We start from the raw sequence: 21,205 nt of genomic DNA on the forward strand, positions 1-21,205 counted from the left end.
CTGCAGAGCGCACTGTAATCCACTGAGATGTTAAGGGTGTGTGTGTGTGTGTGTGTGTGTGTGTGTTCCTCCTGCTCTATACACGCATTGTTCCTTCACCTTGTGCGTCAGCCTTGTCTCTTCCTGTCTTGTCTCATGCTTTATTTAATCTCTCTCTCTTCTGTTCTCTCCCTCTCTGAGTGTTTTGTGAACACCGCTGCCGGCAGCGCTGACTGTCATTGGGACTCGCTAATGAGCGCTTCCACATGTGGAGGAATGTTTGCTCTGAATGGTGAGGGGGAGAGTAGGGGGAGGCTGAGAGGGGGAGAGAGGGAGTGAGGAGCCGTCGTACCTGCTGCTCTAGCTGCTCAAATATTCACGGGGTTGTGGGAACCGATGCTGCTGCTCTGGGGCTCGGTGGTTTGGGGACAGGCGGTCTGCTGCTGCTGGACGCATCACTGCATCTAAAAGTCTAATGGAGGAGGAGGTCGCAGAGCCCGATGCTCAGACGGCAGAGCCCACCGGCTCACTGCCGCTGGGAACAGAGGTGAATGGAGACTTGCCGGGGAACCCATACCTGAGGGACGGGACACTGGACGTGATGGAGAGTCCTGTGAGGGAGCCTGTGGTGCTGCAGTATCCTGCCCAGGAGTGTGGGTAAGATTCTGCTGCTGCAGGACGCGGCTGCCACTTCTGTGGGACGCTCCTGCCTCAGTTTGGGAGCATCGCGCCCATTTGTCTTTCACCCTCTTGGCCGCCTCTTGAAGCGCCTCAGGTTCTGGCACTGATTCTCAGAAAGGTCCCTGTCATCCGTGTGGCGGGGACTCGTTTGCTTGGCGTTCACAGCTGGATAACTCGGTGGTGTTTCACACACCTGAGGGAGTGACAGAGCATCTGAGATGAAGCCGATCTCTGTCTTGAAACGATTTTGGCGTTTCCCGTTTCTGCTTTAACGTGTTCACTTGAAAAAAATGGGCTGATGTCAGTATAACTGGAGCCAGATTTACTTCTTCTGACTTGATGTGAAGTTTAAAGGTTCTTGGTCTGGGCAGCGCCGCTGTTTATGGAATCGTGGTCACACCTCCGCCTGTGATGTCACAGCAGGTGTTTGTATTTAGCTGAAACCTCCGTAATGGAGGTGAAGTTAGAAACCAAGTGAGAGAGAGAGATCGGATGTAACTTCCCCTTGCACACCTTCCTGGTTAGTCTCTGCTGATGATGCGATGGATGTCATGGAACGGCGTCTTCGTTAGACCCTGATGGGGGGGGGGGCAGGTAACCCGACTTAGTCGTCTCGCCGCAGGTTCCCCTCAAACTGTGAAGATGTTTTTTTTTTCATCACCTAAATCAAAACCAATCGGAATTCACATTTTGTGAAGCGTGGATGCTGACGGTCCGCTTGGGGTTGAAATGGTCACATGATGAAAAACTCGCCGCCTCTGTGTTTGTGCTGATGCTGTATTTCTATGTCTGATTGCTCAAACTGTGACATGTCGTTTTCATGAGCGCTGGCCCGTGCAGCGGTCCGAACGCTGATTCCCCTGAACGCATCACAAGGGGCTTCATAGAGACTGCATCCGCTCCTGCAGCTTTCTTAACGCATGCTCCGCCCACGAGGCTTCTTCGCCCCTCGATTATTCGCCGTGAAGAGATTTCTTCCCTGAATGACTGAGCAAAATACCGGCTTCAGCTCAACATTATAAACACGGCAACAGCAAAACTGTTTGAATTTGCTTTCAAAAACCCTCGAACGCATCGCCCAGTTTCAGCCAAGTCTTCCTCCTCCTCCTCCTGGCGAGCGAGTGCGACCAGCTCAAGCATCCGCGCAAATCCGTCCGTGTTTGTCCACGCTGAGGGGTTTTAATGAGTTGGTATTGAGCTCGGATCAAAGTGTGCGTGGATTACAGGATTAAAAGGACGATACTATCAAATACTTAGGTAATTGTATGTGATTGAACCAAGTATTGTGATTCCACATTGCAATTATTAGCATTTTAAGTGAAATAGATCCGCGCCCCCCCAGGAGACCAGGCTCTCCCTCGGCCTCTGCTCCACCAGAACTCATGGAAGTCCTGCTGAGGGACGAACGTAGACAGGAGCAATAACAGCACAATCTTCAGTGACGTGAAAAAAGAACCTGTCATTTACGTCTGGACGTCGTTCCAGGACTGAAGCGTGTCTCTTCTCACGCGCCATCTGTCCTGCAAGTTCCATGGTAGTTGGTGCGGTATTTTAAATCCATGGACACATAGCTGGTAGTAACACAGGAGCAACAACAATGTAATATCAAATGTTTTCATTGTGTGTTTCCATGAGTCGTTCCCCCCCCCCCCCCGCCCCCCCTCGGCTGGTACTCCGTGTTCTGCTGGTGTCCCCCTCAGTGCTGCCGGGTCTGATGTGAGACTTTGCCATCTGGCCTCCTCGTCATGCAGAAAGCTCTGAATAAAGCGCCGCTCTCCTTGTCAGCTCGCTTCTGCTCGCGAGCCGAGACCCGGAACAGAGACCCGGTTGGGTTCTCTGGTCTGGTTCTGGTTGATGAGAGGACTGTTGGCCCTCCACGTTCAGACTGACATGTAGGTACACTTCAGATTTAAGACAGATGGAGGATCTTGGTGTCTTTTTTGGACAATTGATTGAAAACTGCATTGCATTTCTCAGTATTTTCTTTTCAAGCGGCGATTGTGTAAATGTCAAATCAGTGGGGGTTTTTAGGGCTGGGAAAAAAAAATGTTGACAGTTAAATGAACAATACCGGAATATCTTGGAAAGTCATGGAAATTTTTCTTCACAATCATATGAAGTTGCAACAAATAAACATTTTATCATTTGGTCCAGTTTACTTTCACACTGTCAAACCCCCCAAACGTTGTAGAGCAACATGCGAGCAGAGGCGTCGCTGATGATGGTGGCCTTCCCTTCCACCGCTGTCCTTGAACACACCACTTGTGTGTGTGTGTGTGTGTGTGTGTGAGCCTGGAAACACTACAGTGTATGTTTCTGCTTCTGGGTAACTCAATGTGTGGAAACTGTAGCGCCACAATGATAAATCGAAAGAGTGGAAAAAAGGTCCAGAAACCACTTCCTGTCAACCATCACTTATCCTGTTGAGGGTGGTGGGGGTGGAGCCTATCCCAGCAGCCTTCCCCCTGGACAGGTCACCAGTCCATGGCAGGGCCAACACATAGAGACAGACAACCATTGGCTCTCCCAGCCACGCCTACGGTCAATTTAGAGTCTGGATTAACCTGGTCCCTCTTGATGTCTTTGGACTGTGGAGGAAGCTGGAGTACCAGAGAGAACCCAGCAGGAACAGGGAGAACATGGAGACTCACACAGAAAGACCCCGTGCTGCAGCCGGGGCTCCACCCACAACCTTCTTGCTGGGGGGCCACAGTATTGCTCCACCGTGCCGCCCTATCTCAAAAACATTTGAGTTCCTGCAAAACCTTTGCTTGCCACTGACTTTATTTGTCTAACGAGAACCCAAAATTCAATCTCTACCTGGTTATTTATGGTCACTTGGATAAATATGTCATCCCCACAGCCCCGGCCTGCTGACCGCAGGCTGTATTCTGGGTTTTGCCTGCTGTTTTCTCCTTGAAGTGCCAGTGCGAGCGGCGTTCTCCCTGGAAGGCATTCCTACAAGTTGAGCGGAGGTGGTTTTATTTATGTCTCTGCTGTAATTGGGTTCAGCTCTGCTGACCTGAACTCAACAACACTGTCAAACCCACCTGGAACAAATGTTGATGCGGCTGCGCTTGTAAAGAAAAACATGAGTCAACAAACCTTTTCTTTTAAAAGGTTATATTTTGGTTCTTGCATTTATTGACTGGACAGTAGTGAGATGACCCGATCTGAGAGTAATGAGGAGTCACCATTTGAGGATAACTGGAATGGTTGGTTGTTTTTACTGAGTTCCAATAAAATGGCAGCTCACCAGCAGAGGGCGCTGCACTTCACGGCAGAATTTTTTTTTTTTCCTTTTACATTAAACACTTTTAAAACAATAATTACTGACTTTAAGTTTTGGTATGTTTGGAAATGACGATAACAGGTCATTTGTAAGCCATCGGTCCCTGCAGCGCAGGTGACAGAGGTGATAACAGAGCAGGTGCTGTGATGTGCAGCGTTACCGTGGCGACGGTCGCTGCTGTCACTACTCGTTTGGCCGACTGAAACAGCTGTGTGTAACAAAAGATGTGTAAAAATGTCCCTGTAAAAGAACCTTGCCCTTGTAGCTAAACTGGTCATGTGACCCGTTTCACTCAACATCAAAATAACACTGCATGTTTTTTTTTCTAACCAAACATTTTAAGATGGTATATTTTGGCCAATTTTTCAAATCCAGTTATTTGACTTGTTCCACTTCACTCATCAGTTTCTGTTAAAATCATAGCGGAAAAGTCAAGTTTTCAGTGAAGGGACCAACGTCTCAGACGCTCCTTCGGTCCGTCAATCAAACGTTATTTATAAATCAAAAAATATCTCAGCAGTAATCTGTGCGTGACGCTGCATCCTCTGCTCTAGAACTCAGTCCTCTGAGGGGAAAAAAATCCCCAAAACCTCCTTAACAGAGGAAATAAAGGAAGCCGCTGAACCCGTGTAGCAGCTCAGTGCAGCTCACACACACCCGTGTGCTTCAGGCCCACACAGTCGCGACCACGAACGATTCTGTACCAGCTTGTGTACAAGCGTGACCTTTTTATTAGCTGCCATATTTTCTCAGCGACGCTAACGCAGCGTCTCTCAGATCTGCTTCCGTAGAAACACGGTCGAGCAGAAGAGACAGCAGAGCAACAGGTCGTCCTTGTGATTAAAAGCCTCCGCCGCCGGCACGCCACGTGTCCCATCAGATCAACATGTCCTTGAGCGGGACTTGGACTCTCCACACGCTCGCTCGCTGAAAGTCAATGCAGATAAAAGCCTCACTGATATAAAGTTTGAGTTAGTAGCCTATAAAAACCAGGCAGCTTCTATCATCTGCTTTCATTTCATTTTTATGTGAGGTTTTACTCATGATTGTATTGTCTTTATTATTCTAGAAGCAACCGACTGACAGAGTCTGCAGGTCAGGCGGCGCGCGCTCTCTGCATACATCATCACGGCCAGGGAGATTTCTTTTATCTATACGGATGAAATTTAGGTGACAGATTAATCGGCGGTGAAGAAAATCATCAGTTGTAATAGCGAGGCGACAAAGGCACTCATGTATCATCAAAGGGTTGGTGATGCAGGATTAGCGGGAGCGGCAGGCTCACCGGAATACGAAAGAACCATCCGGTGACGAGATCTCCCAGGCGCTTCCACGGCTCATTCTCTGTCAGCCGGTCGATCGGATTATTAGAACCACAAGCCTCGCCTCCTTTATGCACGGTAGCACTCTGGCAATTGTGTGATTTGATGACAAAAGAAAATAACCCCTCTCTGTTTCTGTGCATCTCGAGGGTTCCGATGGTTTTTTTACTCTTCCGGTGAGAACTTGATTAATTTAATGAGGCATTATTGAGCTCCAGGGTGTGATTTATTGTTGCTACAGTGACATTAAAATAAGAGTGTAATATTGCCATCACACCACAGTCACCAAAGAAATGAAAATATGTGAGCGAGCGCATACACACACACCCTTGTATGTCTTTGTGAGGACCTTCATGTGCGTTTCCGCGCCCCGTAATCTAACTTGAACCATCACGACTAAATACCTGACCCTTAACTTAACCCTAATTCTAACCTGGCTTTCAAATCAAGTTTTGACCTTCAGACACACCTTTGAATTTGTGAGGACCGACCCAGACGTCCCCACTCTGCGGTTGAAAACTTTTGGTCCTCACTGTGTAGCAAGAACAAGAACAGATCGTCCTCACACATCATCGTGGCGACTGTGACTCCATGCGGAGCTGCGTTGATTATTGTTGCGGGGAATCGATCGTACATCAAAACGGAGATGACGATGTTCAGGTAAGACTAAACAGTTTACTGAAATGTTATTGAAGTCACAGTGTGGCTTTGTACTGAAGGCAGGACGCGTGTCATCCTTTCGGTGTGAGTGATGATTGTTGTTACATCCTGCAAGTGCAGCATCAGCCACCATCCACAGATCTTTCAGTCCTAAATCCAAATCATATTCAAGCCAAAATGCAAAAGAAACAAAAATTAAAAGAACAAAAACAAGGGTGTGTAAAACAGTTGTCAGTTCACCGCGGTGAAAACATGAGACAGATTTATGACGTTGATGTGAGGTCACGTGACCCCGATCTAGCGTCGTTTCAGAGGCACCAGCAGTCCACACGCCAAGTTTGACCTCGATCAGATTAACGGCTCTTGAGATTATCCAGCGCTTTGGGCAGATTTTTAATATTGAGCCACATTTTTTTTTAAACTTAAATAAACTTCTTGAAGGGGGATTCAGTGAAGAAAAGTTCAGCTCCTCCATTTTAAATGTGACGAATGAATTCAGCAGTGACTTTTACATGTAAAAGTCCCTTTAGTTAGGAGACGGATGAATTAGTACTCACCTCTGAGAAGTACTCAAGTATTACTGAGATGTTTCTGACTGCTGAGGTTCCTGTAGGCAACAACATCCTGGTCCTCGTTGTTTGGACTTCTCTCACTGCTGGTTTCTCTCAGCTCTTAGCAAGATAAGCAGATTAGTGAGTTATGGCGGGCAGCAGGTGTCAGGAACGTGAAATAACTCCCAATGGAAGCTGCAAACACACACACACACACACACTGCACATTGTACACTCTCACAGCTGACTTTTGTTGCTGTAAAGCTGCTGTCTTGATTGTGTCCCTCACTCCATCTCTTCTTTCTTTTTAAAAACACCTCAAAGTCGTTCCAAGGTTTCCACACGCGGCCAATCGATCAGCGCCGAGAGCTCAGCCGAAAGTTGATGGAAAAGAGGGAGGACATTCATTCACCTGCATCAAACAGCTGTAATCAATAAGTCGACTCGTCGCCGCAATAAAAGCCACCAGGAGGAGGATTGTTATGTTTATTTTAACACAGATAAATAATTGATGAATCAGGAAGTGAGCGATGCTGACGTGAGGTGTGAGGACGGCTCTCTGCCGCAGACGTCTCCGTACCAACGCCCATTTAACTGACAAACAAGATGGATGCCGCGAACAAGTTTCCAATCTGTGAGGAAACGGGCGCCTGGCCACTGAAACTACTTGGACGTATTCGGATGGTTCGATTATTCTAACGGAGAATTCTCTCACACGGCTGCTGGAAATGAGAAACACCAAGTTTGAAATTGAACAGTTTTATGTACACGTGCAGCTTCATCATCTGGTCCAAAGCCGAAAATTAAGTTTAAGCTCAAAACTTACTTGCTTCAGGAAAGACGGTGTTTTTAGTTCACGTACGTATGAATTAATAAAAATCCCGTCATGTCCCTGCTGGCTAATGGTAACGCGGATAATATATGAATATCAGGGCATTACGATTGCATGAGAACAGCCTGAGTCACTCAGGCAGCGTAACACTCAGCTGCGTTGGAGGAGAACAGCCAAAAGACCTCAGTCACCCCTGCGGTTGCTTCCTAAAACCCCAAGAATTTATACACGTCTAACTTGTCCTCTGGCTTTCCAAAAGAGTCTCGTTTTAAAGCATCCGACAGCGTCTGCGAAACCAAAGCTTGCATAATTGGGGCGATTTCTTGACTCTGAATGAGAACCCCGTGAACCCGCTCACACCCCGGTAAAATATCATATGTTATCCAGAAAATAACCACGTTTACGCCTGGTGCAGTCGGCGCGTTCCCCTCTCTGTGGCGGGATCTCTGTCCTCCAGACCAAATCCCGCTGGAGTCTGAGATGGCAGCAAATCATCAATCAGGTGTCAACAAGGCACTCAATGATTTGCTTTCCTCTGGGAGGCTGCAGCAGGTTCACAGCCAGCTTTGTTCCTCCACTTCTTTTTGAAAAATACTTTGGAAAAGTTCCTTTTTCTGTAGGAACTGTTCTGCTTGGCCAGAGACGTCGACCCTTAAACCCAGCGAGCCTGTCGTTTACCTGAGACCACCCGTTGTTTTTTGTTTCGTCCCTGTGGTACGACACGCTTTTGGTTTAGGAACAAAAAAAAAAGTTTCGGTTTGGCAAAAAGACGACGGTTTGGGGTGAAAACGAACTCGGCAAATGAACACTCACCGCTGGGGGCAGGAAATCGAGCTCATCCAAACAGAAGCAACCATCAGCAGAGCTTCCTCCGCTCAGCAGCCTCGAACAGGAGTCCATCCATTACTCCCTCCACCTCCTTATACGGATATTTCTTCTCTTTTACGACATCATGGGACTTCCTCCTTTCCCAACCACTCGATGGCGTCAGTCCCGTCTATTAATCCTCTATTTGGGGCTTCTGATAGTCGTGCTTTGGGGTATTTGCAGTTAGAACCCAGAGTGACGATGGTGATGTCGGCACCTCCAGGTGTGGTCGTGCGAATCAGATCACGATGCATGTGCGCCTTTTCTTTCCTTGAACATGTGACCTCCCTTTGAATCACCAGGTGTGATGGCGTTTCTGTCTATGAACCATCTGGCGGAGACGAAATCTAATTACAAGGGCGGCAGCGGCGGGGGGGGGGGGGGGGGGGCACTTTTCCAAACTCTCTGCAATGTGCTTACTTTTCCTCTGAGCCCTCGAGCTTCAATTTACTGAATTATTTATCTCTTACATTTGCTCGTAGGGCGCGCGCGTGTTCTCACGCACTCACACATTCACTTCCAGTTATTTGAGCCTCCGTCACTGTGTGACTTTCCATTTATTTAACACATTCTGCCTCATTTAGGTTTTATTGTACGCTGTGCTCTTTGGATGCTAATTTGTTTCACTTTTACCAACATCAGAAACGGCAGATCAGCGCTTGGCACTCGCAGGTCAAGTCTAAAGCCTGGCGAAGGACAACACGTGTATCTCCTTAAGAATGTTGCTTATCGGAGCTTAGGCCTTGATACTGCCTCCCTACCATCCAAACGTTTCTGTGTGTGTGTGTGTGTGTGTGTGTGTGTGTGTGTGTGTGCGTGTGCGCGCGCTGCCTCAGGGAGAAGATGCCGTTCCACCATGTGACGGCAGGCTTGCTCTACAAGGGAAACTACCTGAGTCGCTCGCTGTCGGACAGTGACAGCGATGTGCTGGCCAGCATCTCGGTGGAGGAGCTCGATGGTGAGTAAACGGCGCCCAGCTGCCGGCCTGCCTCATGATGAATTCCCATTTAAAGTCATTTCAATGCAATTGCCATCATCATCAGCAGCATCATCATCATCATCATCATCATCATCACACAAACGAGCACAGGCCTCGCTCTCAGCACTGTGCTGCAGTGTGGAAAATGTTCTTGAGTATTCAGATGGTCAGTGCACAGCTGCACACGAGTCTCTGCAGCTGTAAAAAAAAAGAAAAAAAGAAAAGCTTTATTAAAGCAAACATACCTGATAAATAAATAAAGTTGTTTATGCTGGACATTTCATTGATTCGCATAACCGAGCCGCTGAGGGAAGAATCAGCCATTCTCTCCTACATTCTCAGTTGTTTGACATCAGAAGGCCGGTGAAGCCACATGTACTTTTGAAGTGATACTTCCTGTAAAACAAATAGCTGTGGGTAGATTTTGATGCTGGTCTTTTCCTGGTGTTGCAGTTTGAGTACTTGGCGAGTGACACGAACCTCAGCAGAGTTTATCAGAGCGTAGCGGGCCTGTATGTTCAGTTTCAAATGTTGTGAAACCAACTTATACCACATATCTTCTTTTGTTCGGAATCATCGGACCGTCTGAATCTGCAGGGCCGCAGGATTCATGATTGTGGCGTTACCAAGTCTGTACCAGCCAACTTTGAACCCTCAAGCATTTATGCTTTTATGAATTTCTTTCAAAATGCATTTAATCAAAAATATTTTAGTCAATAAAACCACTTTTTTTCTGAAAGGATAAAATGATGTGTGTGTGTGGTTTTAAAGGCCAACGCGAGTCTATTTTGCAGCAATTTTCAGTTAATTTATCTTCAGAAGGTTACAGTCAGGACAACTTTACAGTGTGCAAAAAAGAACATCAAAGTGAGACTAAAATACTGGCACCTGGAACGTGGCGCTGCATACAAATGACTCCAAACTCTCTGCAGCTTTGTGTTTAGTTATGCTTCATGCCAGCTGGAGGCTGTAGAATTGAAACTAAGGGGAGAAGTTACCCAAAGTACAATATAGTAATAAAAAAGCTGCAGAGACGGTGATGATTTTCATTGATTTGAGGCATGTGATTATAAGGAGAATCAGACACGAGAGAAAAGGGACTTTAATCCTAAACACTCATTTTAAACACTCAAAGCCACTTGGAGCTTATTTTTCAGATAAAGTTCCCAGTTAGTTAATAGTTGCAGTATTTGAGTTTCTTGATGCAGCTCCAACTCGCATCAGTCAGTTTTATAGACAGATGTGTTTCCAAAGTGCTAAAAACCCTCATCAGAGCCAGCGCAGCGGCGTGATGCTTTATGTTGTGGGTAGCTTATCTTCCAGGAGGCACTCACGCTCTGCTCCCTTCCTTCTCCGACTTCACGTCTGTACTGTAGCTGAGGCTGTTTACGATGCGTGGTTTGTGTCTGAGAGTAATCGCCCCGGCCCGCGGAACACAAACCTGATCAATAACAGTGCAGGAGTCAGCAGTGACAGCCAACAACAAACTAACCTCCAAAATATTAATCCACTGGAGCAACATTAAGCTGCCACCTGCAAAATTGGCTGCACAGAGAACGATAATAGCCAGATACTCTGTCACACTCCGGTATGAAAATGCACCCACGTATTTGCGGCGCTCTAATTTCTCATTCCTCTTTCTGTGAGTTGATATTGTTCGGTGGATAAAAAATGGCGTGTAGAAAGAGGGTCCTCGCGAGTTCAACCCAACGCTGTGAAAGTGACAAACTGGAGCCTGTCGGTGCCGTAATTATTTGATCAATATGAACTAAATGCTGCATGTTAGCTGAGGGGTGCTATCACAGGGGGCTGCAGCTACAAGGTCAGTAGATGGAAGGAAGCGGGGGGGGGGGGGGGCAAGAGTTGGTCATTCTAGTTAGTGAGTGAGTGGAGTGCAATCACAGACGTCCTGCACCACTGCTGAGACGATGTCCAGGATAAGGTCTAGTACATTAGCACTCTTAGCATTCCTATTAGCATTTCAAACTATATTGGGGTTTTTTTTGCTCTGATGTCATTGACTCTGTCCCTCTCTTTCTTTTTTATCCATCTCTTGTCTCCGTCTCTTCCTCTTCCATCCGTTCCTGCCTGTTAAAAGGTTCCGCCGTTGCAGATGTGTTGGCTCGTGGGGACTGTTGGGTCTGCATTCTATTCAAAGAGTAGGGTTCTAGATGTACGTGACATGTATGTGGTGTAGCGGGTTCAGTTTGAACCGGGCTCAGGCCCAACCTGGAGAGCCAGGCGTGATGCCAACAGCTGATGTTAACTTGCTGGGTTGGGTAAGTGGCTGCGCCGTCCATGCTGCTGGTTTGCTGTCAATCATGTGTCAGGACGTTCTACACATCAGCACAAAGGCTGAATACTGTTCTAATTATAAAATAGTACGCGCCGCTGTGGTTGCCGTGCGTTCACTGCAGACATGCTGTGCGTGGGATGCTGAGGTTGAATCCTGGAAATATTGTTTCTGGGTATTTGTTAAAGCAATGGACCTACTAAACGTGAGCCGGGGGAAACGAGGTAGCCATAGACAGACAGACGGACACACTTAGATAGAAATGTAAGGTCCCATACTGCAGTGTACAAGAATGAAATATCAGAAACACCCACATGCATGATAAGAAGCACAGTAAATCATTGGGGAGCAGAGATATATGTGATGGTTTCGCATTTCACCGTGTGTGTGTGTGTGTGTGTGTGTGTGTGTGTGTGTGTGTGTGTTAGACTGACTTCCATTGGTGCTACTGAGTACATATTTGAAACAGAAGTATAAACCAGGCTTTACTCCAACTGCTGTAAACAAATACCAGCGTGTGAAGTTGAATCCTGAGTAAACCTCCAGGTTCTCCGCCGCCGCCTCCCTCCTCATCTGGGGTTTGTAATGGGGAACATTTCTCTTTACATTCAGCTGTGAAAACACTCTTACACGCTACTTACACCTGGTTCTACCTAACAGGGATTTATATGGCCGTCGGGCTCCTGGTGTCCCAGATATCTCCCTCGCATCAACAGTGATCGCAAACTTGGAAGCCAGTCCACTTAAACGCATGTAGCGACTCGTGGTGGAACTTCCTCTGGACGAGCGACAGTTCCATAAATGGGATATTTCCCTCATCGATTATCACCTTGATTCCTGCATCTTCCTGTTCTCTCTAGCGGAACTCTAAACTTCCACATTCGGCAAATTCAACACTTCTGCTTCGCCGCGTTAGAAAAGGCACATCACTGTATTTGTCCAGGTCCATTATGAAGCAGACGGCGTAGCGGGCCGGGCTGTCACATGGCTGGTGGTGTGGCATCAGTCAGCCGCTGCGTTTGGCGAACGTCTCATTCCTCATGAAATGCTGCTGTTGCAAGTCTGAATGTATAAAGACGGGACTGCTCCTCAGCCTTGGGAGGTGATAACGCTGTCAGTCACACGTGGAGGCGGTAAATGCCTCGGTGCCGGCAGCTCTGTAATAAAGATGTGCCGCCCTTGTTTCTATGTGAAGGTAAATGTTTGCAGAAGAAAAGATGGACGTATCCTTGTGTCATCTGGAGGAACGACTGGGCCGACTGAGAGGGTGAGCGGTGAAGATGGTGGCGTGGAAGAGAGAGATGCCTCCTGCTGCTGCTTGTGTCACGTCAGGTTACATAACGACCCCAGAAATCAATTAAGACCGTTTTTCCTTGTGGACACACAAAGTCCCTGAATCAACAAGGATGGATGCTGCTTTGCTTAGTTAGAACAAGAGTGTGTGCATCACGGGTTGGGCTGGGGTGCCTGGTACCAGCAACACAGCACAGTAACGTCTCACGACATCAAACTCAGCATGCGTGAGACTTCTGCCCTGATTTTTGAGCAGCAGGAAGAAAACCAGACTCACAACGTCACGAGGTGGTGGCGTGGTTGATTACTGGCTGTAACGGCTGTCGCTACGCTGACGTTCCAGGTCACAGATGGACCGGTCGTCACAGAAGAACTTGGCTAAAGTACAAATCATCGAACCACGTATTGATGTTATTCAGGCTCTGGGCATAAAACATCATCATTTACACGGCGCAACGTTCAAGTGCTTACAGGAGAAGTGTTTTTGTGTCGTGTCAGAGGCTCAGGACAACATGGATGCTCGTGCTGCAGGCTCTTAAATCTTAAATCTCAGGGATTTGAATCGATACGTGTGAACATGCCGGTGTGGCTCCAGAACTGAGACGAGCTCCAGAACCACATGCTGGCTGGTTGATTTGTCTTCATTTGCAACAACCTCCTTCATTCCCTCCTCAAAGCTGATGCTCCGGTGTTTATCCTCGCTGTCGCTACTGTGTGATTATGCTAGCATGGTAGGAGCCCTGTAGCTGCTGTGGAACCACGCCTGTTAAGAAATTAGAACCTTTCTTGGTCCTTGTTCTTCTCTGGCAAAACAGAGGTGCAGAATGTGGCGTCCTTGGAAGCAGCGAGCGATTAAAAACAGCTGGAAGTGCAGTTGGAGCAGGAGTCGACTCAATGACAGCAACTAAACAAGAACAGGAAGACGCTCGAGAGAGTTTCTGACACTGAAGACTTGTTAGGGGTTTGTTTGGCTTGTGGCGGTGTCACGTGTGCGCGACACTGATTGGCTGAAGGAGTTTGAGTGTGAAGGCGAGTCCTGCACCCTCTCACGCTGGTTCTGGAGGCTCCAGTGGGGAGAACCAGGCGTAGCTGCACAGCTCAGCTTTTGAGCTCACCAGGCTATTATGCATAATTGACAATAGGCTTTTTTTTTATCTTGATGCACTTAAGACTGTACTGTATATTCATTTTTTTTAATTCTCTATTCTATTTTATCTTTTTCATCTTATTTCTTCTGACTTGGTAGCTGATGGACGCTGCAGCTTCCTCCCGGGGATTAATACCGGCTTGTCTGAGTCCGTGCAGACACTCCCGTGCAGCCCAGGACGTTCCTGACAGGTGTATGAAAGATCGTCTTTAATGTGGGCAAAAGAATCAGCAAAGCCATCATCAAAGCAATGGAAATGCCCAGAAAAATATCAGCGTATAGAATTTAGGAGGAGTATCACAAACAGCCGCTGGAGGGAAAACAAAGATCCACTGAGATGCAGCTGCTTTGGCATTAAGGAGACAGCAGAATAAAGAAAACTCTCATGATGAAAGAGCGAACATCAGAGAGGGAATCACTCACGAAGCTTTGGATACAGAACATGAACGTGGTGTCACCAGAGTCCATTCACCAGTTTACTTCCCAAACATCAAAAAGAAGTCTCTGCAGTCCTGATCCCAAACGGGAATCATCCCATCTCCCTAAATGTAGTATTCCATTGGTTTCATCAGCATGTTGTTCACATTCCTCTGGGATATTCTGCATTACTACAACAATACTTGTACTGAGTCACAGATCCAGAGTAGAGCCGACACGTTCAGAGTGCAGCACACAGCTAGCGTGTCAGCAGGTGTTGGCTTTGGTGGGAGCGGTTGAAGAAAAGCTTCCTGGTCGGCAGAGCCAGAGGTCTGCGTCTGCTGGGCTGCGGCGCCGCTTCCTTCAGCACACAAGCAGCTGCTCCCACTCTGCTGTTTTGCTGCCTGGTGATGGAAACTCGCCGAGTCCAAACTGAGCAAGTCGCTGAGGGATGTCCACCACCTGCGGGACAGCTGACGCAGGTGAGGAGCCGACCGGGCCGCAGCGCCGGTGGGTCCTTAAGGCGCTGACCCTGTTATCGCCACGGTCAACGCCGCAGCGGCTGAAGTCCTCGTGAATTCTGATGTTAGGAGACAAACACGTGCAGGGAAATATGAAAATAATAACAATGCCAGAAGGCGTCTTGACCTCACAGATGTGTTTCCCTCCTGCATTTTTCTTTGACTCCAGAGTGCAGGAAGCACCAGCCACATCTGTTTAGGCAAACGGCAGCACCATCTCTCCGAAACCCTAACCTAACCTAACCCTAACCTTAAACTAACCCTAACCTAACCTAACCTAACCCTAACCCTAAACTAACCCTAACCTAACCTAACCCTAAACTAACCCTAACCCTAAACTAACCCTAACATAACCTAACCCTAACCCTAAACTAACCCTAACCTAACCTAACCCTAACCTAACCTAACCCTAACCTAACCTAACATAACCTAACCCTAACCCTAAACTAACCCTAACTCCTTGGTTCAGCGCGTATTCACGTTAGCGCCAAACTGCAAGTGAAGCACCCCTCGCCTGTGGTACCGCCCAGAGGGTTCCATCGGCTACACGGAGCACCTGAGGGGATGCTGATAGGTTAAAAAAAGCCAAATCAAAGTCTTTATTTTATCGAACGTTTTGCTGGGTTTTATTTATTTCACTAAATTCACAAAAGTGTTGAATTATTCAGTACACCCCCCCCCCCACTTGATGTATTTAAGAATTAGTTCACTGAGATTATTGTAATCCATCAGAGCAGCAACAGGCCTGCGACGCCCCTGCAGATTACATAACACAAGTAAACATCCGACCGACATCACGGACGCACTGACAATACATCGCTGACCTCCGTGGTGGCACGGAGGATCATTTGCGCAGAAAAAGATCAAAGTCTTTGGAGCCGCTGTGATTGTCTCGAGAGTTCGCATCACAGCAACAAATGGACAGAAGCTGCATGAAGTGGAAATGTCGATGAATACGGTCGGACTCTGATTTATTTTGTTCCAACAGGAAACATGCGTCCGATCTCTCATCCGGAGAACGTTCTCCCTAAAACAAGGTTCTACACGGACGCCAACGGTCCTGACACTCTGTTTGTCGTGGATCAGCAGTTACACGCTGTTGCAGGTGGAACAACATGACCTCTCATTATTTACTGGAGCTAATTATCAGAGTCAAAACAGCGTTCTCACCTTCATCAGACGATTCATAATTCACGCTCTATTTGCTGGCGGAGGTGTGGAGCAGCAGCAGCGGCGGATAATGAGCTGATTGATGGACCCGTTTCTCACTCGTGATATTTAGTTTGGCAATTTCATGGTTCGGCTGCTCTCAGCGTGTTTTCATGGGGTAGAAGGATGAAGATGGAACCACACAGAATGTGATGTACACTTCCTGGCACCACGACGAGGTGCATGTTTGTTCTTTTGAGGTCAAACATCTCGACGTCTTCCTGAACCACACCGAGCGACCAAACAACCACAAAACTGATGACATCATTATCAGCCACAGCTGAACTTTGTGTTTCAGACTGCTAAGCATGTGGTAGCACGCTAGCATTAGCATTAGTGTGAAGGCACTCTCTTTCACCTGAAATATCTGGCGTGTCCTCTCCTACCTCAGGGCCTGAGGACACCAGGTCCGCCACCTGAGCGTAGCGATGCCGTCAGTTCTGTGTGTTACTTTGGGTCTTGTTTGTCTTTGCAAATGACAACGTGCTCCTCTGGGCGCTCAAATGACAATGACACTGTAGAAGCGTGCAGCTGTTTGGCCTGGTGCACATCTGGCGTTGCGCTGCTTCATTGTTATGAATTAGGGAAGGTGCAGCCATAAATTTCCGGCCATGATGGAGCTGAGGTGTGGATGCATCTGGACCTGGTGTGAACCGGCTGTTAGCACTAGCGAGCTTGTTTCTTTCTTAGCTCCGCCTCCTGTTCTGGTGCTGCTTTGTTTTGTTTTTGTTAGCTTACTTCCTGAGGAAGCTGTTCTCTGTTTCTTTTTTGTTGTTGTTGCAAGAACTGACACAACAGGACGAAACAAAAACGTGACACTTGCTGGAGTGTCAGCATCATCAAGCACTTCTGTCAGGAAGAAGGACTTGTTAGGTTTTATTGTTGTTCCTTTTAGTCGGTCCAAAAAAATCAGATGTAAAGATGCCGTAAGTATCAGAAGTATCACTCAGCAGCTGATTGTTTCTGAAATAACGAGCATGTACAAATAGATTTTTTGCGGCTCAGGCAGGACTGAGTTAAAACCTCTCGTCCAGCGTGCAGCCTGGAATTATTCAGGGCTCCACAGTGTGCTCATGCGTGTCGTGCAGTCACGGCGTTCTCCAGAGAAGTGACATTCCACCTCTATTTAAAAAGACCAGATGCCCGTCACTCTTTCTCCTTTCTTGCCATCAACCCTCTCCTGCCTGTTACTCAGCAATGAAACCAAATGAGGTTAAGATCCCATTCCTGCCTCAGTTTTTATCAACCGTAACTCACACAGCCGCTTGTCTCCTTCCAGACGAGGAGGCGGGAGCAATGTGCGGCCCCCTGATGTAGTTTTACTCCATTAGAACACAATTACTTCTCCACACATTTCGAGAACCAATCACCACCTTTGAAATGATGCTTGCGTGAGGCGGTAATGTTACCGTCACAACACACACTCACAGCGCCCTCATGAGTTTTCCCTCTAAATGTACCACTTTGTCTTTGACATGCCAACGTGACGCTCGGGTCACGCTAATAACCCTGACAGAGTGAATTTGACCAGGAGTGTGCTGGTGTGTGTACATGCCAGTGTGTGTGTGTATGTGCCAGTGTTTGTACATACCGGTGTGTGTACATGCTGGTGTTTGTACATGCCTGTGTGTGTACATGCCGGTGTTTGAACATGCCTGTGTGTGTGTGCCTGTGTGTGTTTGACTGGCATATGTACGTACTGTACCTGTGTGTGTTTGACTGGCGTGTGTACATACCTGTGTGTGTTTGACTGGCGTGTGTACGTGCCGGCGTGTGTTTGATTGGCGTGTTTACATGAGTGTACGTGCCAGCGTGTGTTTGACTGGCATGTTTACATGCGTGTACGTGCAGGTGTGTGTACATGCTGGTGTGTGTACGTGCCGGTGTGTGTACGTGCCGGTGTGTGTACGTGCAGGTGTGTGGACGTGCCGGCGCGTGTACGTGCAGGTGTGTGTACGTGCCGGTGTGTGTACGTGCAGGTGTGTGGACGTGCCGGTGCGTGTACGTGCAGGTGTGTGTACGTGCAGGTGTGTGTACGTGCAGGTGTGTGTACGTGCAGGTGTGTGGACGTGCCGGTGCGTGTACGTGCAGGCGCGTGGACGTGCCGGCGCGTGTACGTGCAGGTGTGTGTACGTGCCGGTGTGTGTACGTGCAGGTGTGTGGACGTGCCGGTGCGTGTACGTGCCTGCGCGTGTACGTGCAGGTGTGTGGACGTGCCGGTGTGTGGACGTGCCGGCGCGTGTACGTGCAGGTGTGTGGACGTGCCGGCGCGTGTACGTGCAGGTGTGTGGACGTGCCGGCGCGTGGACGTGCAGGTGTGTGTACATGTCAGAGTTGGGTTGAGGGATTGAAGCGGCAACTACAAACAGAATCAAATGATTGGGCGTAATTCAAACCTCAGACGCAGTCGATCACCTCACCTGACAGGATCAGTGGGTGGGGCTTCAGGAAACAGGTGTGGAACGGTTCTTACCTGGAAAGGAAACATTTTTCCATCGCTCCTATTTTTCCTCCCCCCTCAAATGGAAGAACGCTGATTGGGCGCACGGATTTACTTCCTGTTAAAAGCAAGAGTCCTCAGTCTCGGCGGTTTTTTACCTCCTCCCCTTTCCAGGAAGACAGCTTCTCTCTGGCGCCCCCCCCCCCCCCCCCACGCTGCTCGCACGCTCTTTCCATACTTTCTGTTTATATGTAATCAGTAACTATAATTTGTGTATAATAGTGAGCCAGGAGTGAGACTGTGGGACGTCTGAAGTGCTTCTTCTTTTTTTTTTTTTAAATCTTTGTGTATTTCAACCCTAAACATCTTTCCTTTACTAAGTTTTGTTTTTTTATGCATTGAACGTTCGGCCTGCTGGACGCAGCAGCTTCACTTTTGTAGGACGTCATCTGAGCGTTTCATGTAGAAACTAAAGCATCTAAAGCATCAGCAGATTAAAATAAAACAAGAAAAGAACCTTTGACGAATTTAAGAGATTAATTATGAGACAAACACAAATTCTCTGGCAAGATGCCACGACTACAAATCTCAACAAAAAGCAAGTAAAACATTTTCGCTCATTTGAAATCACTTAATCAGTAATCTATTACAGTTGGTCTCGATTACTTTAACTCCTCATACTCAGATCCACCTTCAACTCCCCAAACTGCGGAATGAACTGCGACGTCACGCCGGCTCTGCTCTCTGGCTTGAGTCCTTCGAAGAGTCTCTCCTGAGTGTGGCTTTAATCTTTAATTGAATGCTTTTATTTTTGTTCTTGGGTTCCAATGTTTGAAGAAGAGGTCGACCGTTTATTCTGAAGAATCCCTTTCCCAAATCCCTCGCCAAAACCAGTAAGGAACATCCTCACTATTTTGAAGGGCGAAGAAAAAAGGCCCAAAACCCCCAAAACATTTCTGTTGAAATTCAGAGAGAGCGAAGGAAAATACTGACGGTGAGGAAGGTGAGGAAATGAGCAGAGGTGACAGCAGCTGAGGCGGCAGGTGAAGAAAAGGAATCGATGGGTGGAATTGATCTTGTTAACTTGAGGCACTGATGCAAGACCAATTGCGTTTCAGTTCATCTCAAAGCTGGGGGGTGGGGGGGGCACGCGGGGGGGGTTGTATGACGGAGAACGAGGGGTGAAATGCCAACCGTCTTCATTGTATTTAAGATGAATTCAAAGCCATGAGAGAGGAAACATTGAAGCACAGTGCTGAGACCTTTTAGATTCTGGCAGAGCAACACACACACACACACACACACTGACTCTTACACACACAGCTGTAACTCAGCATGAATTAAGGTCTGCAGCAGGAAGTGAAGTTACTGTTGGAAGATGACGGTTCTATTTCCTGTTTGTGTTGGCAGAGATCCGGGAGGCGTTTAAGGTGCTGGATCGGGATGGAAACGGGTTCATTTCCAAGCAGGAGCTGGGTATGGCCATGAGGTCTCTGGGGTACATGCCCAGTGAGGTGGAGCTGGCCATCATCATGCAGAGACTAGACATGGATGGTGAGACACACACACATTCAGGACCAGGAAAACTACTAAAGATCCGAGATGCGTGGTCATGGGAGGTTGCCCGCATCCCGTATGTCTCATGTTTCGTTGAACCTGATATTTACAAATCGGGTTCAAACGTTCCGGGATGGTCGAGGATGAACTGAAAGCGTTTTGATGGTCAAAGGTCGAAGCCTTGTCGTGTTTTCCTGTCCAACATTTTTGATTCGCCGTCGGGATCCCCTCTTGGTCCCTGCGCTGTCTGTAACCCTGCCCCTGTGTTTCGTGTTGTGTTCTCTTATTTGTGGTACTTGTGATTTGCTTCTTGTTGCAGGCATGAACAACTTTTTAATAATGTCGTAATAATTTGAATATCAAGAGGACTGCAGCGTCACCAGCTGGCTTCTTTACAGGGAATCCTGATGAATATTTAGTTTTTTTAATGTTATTCTCACCCCAAAAGGCTCACACGCGTTGCTCCGCGTCCCGCATGAAAGATTATTCATGCATGCTTGAGTGCGTCGTGTGTTTCAGCCTCATCCACACGTCGCCTCCTCGTTAAACGCGTTCACACATGAAACATGGGAGGTTTGTGCATCCGCGCCAGCAGCTGGTCTGAAGGGAGAAGCACCGCAACATCGATCAGAACCGCGATAGCTGCTCCTGCCGAGACTCAGAGGTGGAACCGAGCTAATACTCCACTAATACCACACCCACAGTGAGGTACTACTACAACTGATTACACAAGTACAGCGAAAGCTATTTTGTTGTATGATAAATTAGTTGAGATCAAATTTATGGGTGATTATTTTTTCATGCTAAGACGCTCCAAGGTTCCAGCAGGCTTCTGCTTCCAGTGAGAGGAAGCCGTTAAACCTCCTCTCCATAAAGAGCTTGTTTCATGTGAACTGGCTTTTCACTGCTTCGTTACTTGACGACGTCTCATTGGTGGAAGTATTGGGACTTGTCCTTCCCAGCAGCTCGTCACAGAAATGAATTAGAATAAAAACACACATTCTTTTCCTTCTCCAGTCGCCAGGTTTCAGGCAAAGTTATTCAATGTGATTGACTTTGTATGAAGCCTTGACTCTGAAGCTTTTATACAAGGGAGGGACACAAATGTTTGATTGCTGGGAAAATATTCAAGATGTCCACGTTGCTGTCACAGCCGTTGAAAAGT

The 21,205-nt window shown here is 47.6% G+C and overlaps 1 protein-coding gene across 2 annotated transcripts in view; it reads left to right on the forward strand.

Annotated features, from left to right (window-relative positions):
* Positions 1-316: 316 nt before the first annotated feature.
* The window catches only part of caln1 (calneuron 1), a 54,107-nt gene continuing 33,218 nt past the window's right edge, over positions 317-21,205 (forward strand). Inside the window, exons 1-3 of one of the 2 annotated variants that reach the window (XM_086216790.1) lie at positions 317-636; positions 9,021-9,142; positions 19,894-20,037. In XM_086216790.1, the coding sequence (XP_086072916.1) occupies positions 455-636; positions 9,021-9,142; positions 19,894-20,037 (448 nt within the window). In that variant the 5' untranslated portion in view covers positions 317-454. Of the gene's footprint in view, positions 637-8,377; positions 8,408-9,020; positions 9,143-19,893; positions 20,038-21,205 lie in introns of those variants that run through there. The other variant, XM_086216791.1, reaches the window with a different exon arrangement.

Source organism: Aulostomus chinensis, chromosome 10 (assembly GCF_037954235.1).
Source record: "Aulostomus chinensis isolate RoL2024-O1b breed Wild chromosome 10, RoL_Achi_v1.0, whole genome shotgun sequence".
NCBI classification, from domain to species: Eukaryota; Metazoa; Chordata; class Actinopteri; order Syngnathiformes; family Aulostomidae; genus Aulostomus; species Aulostomus chinensis.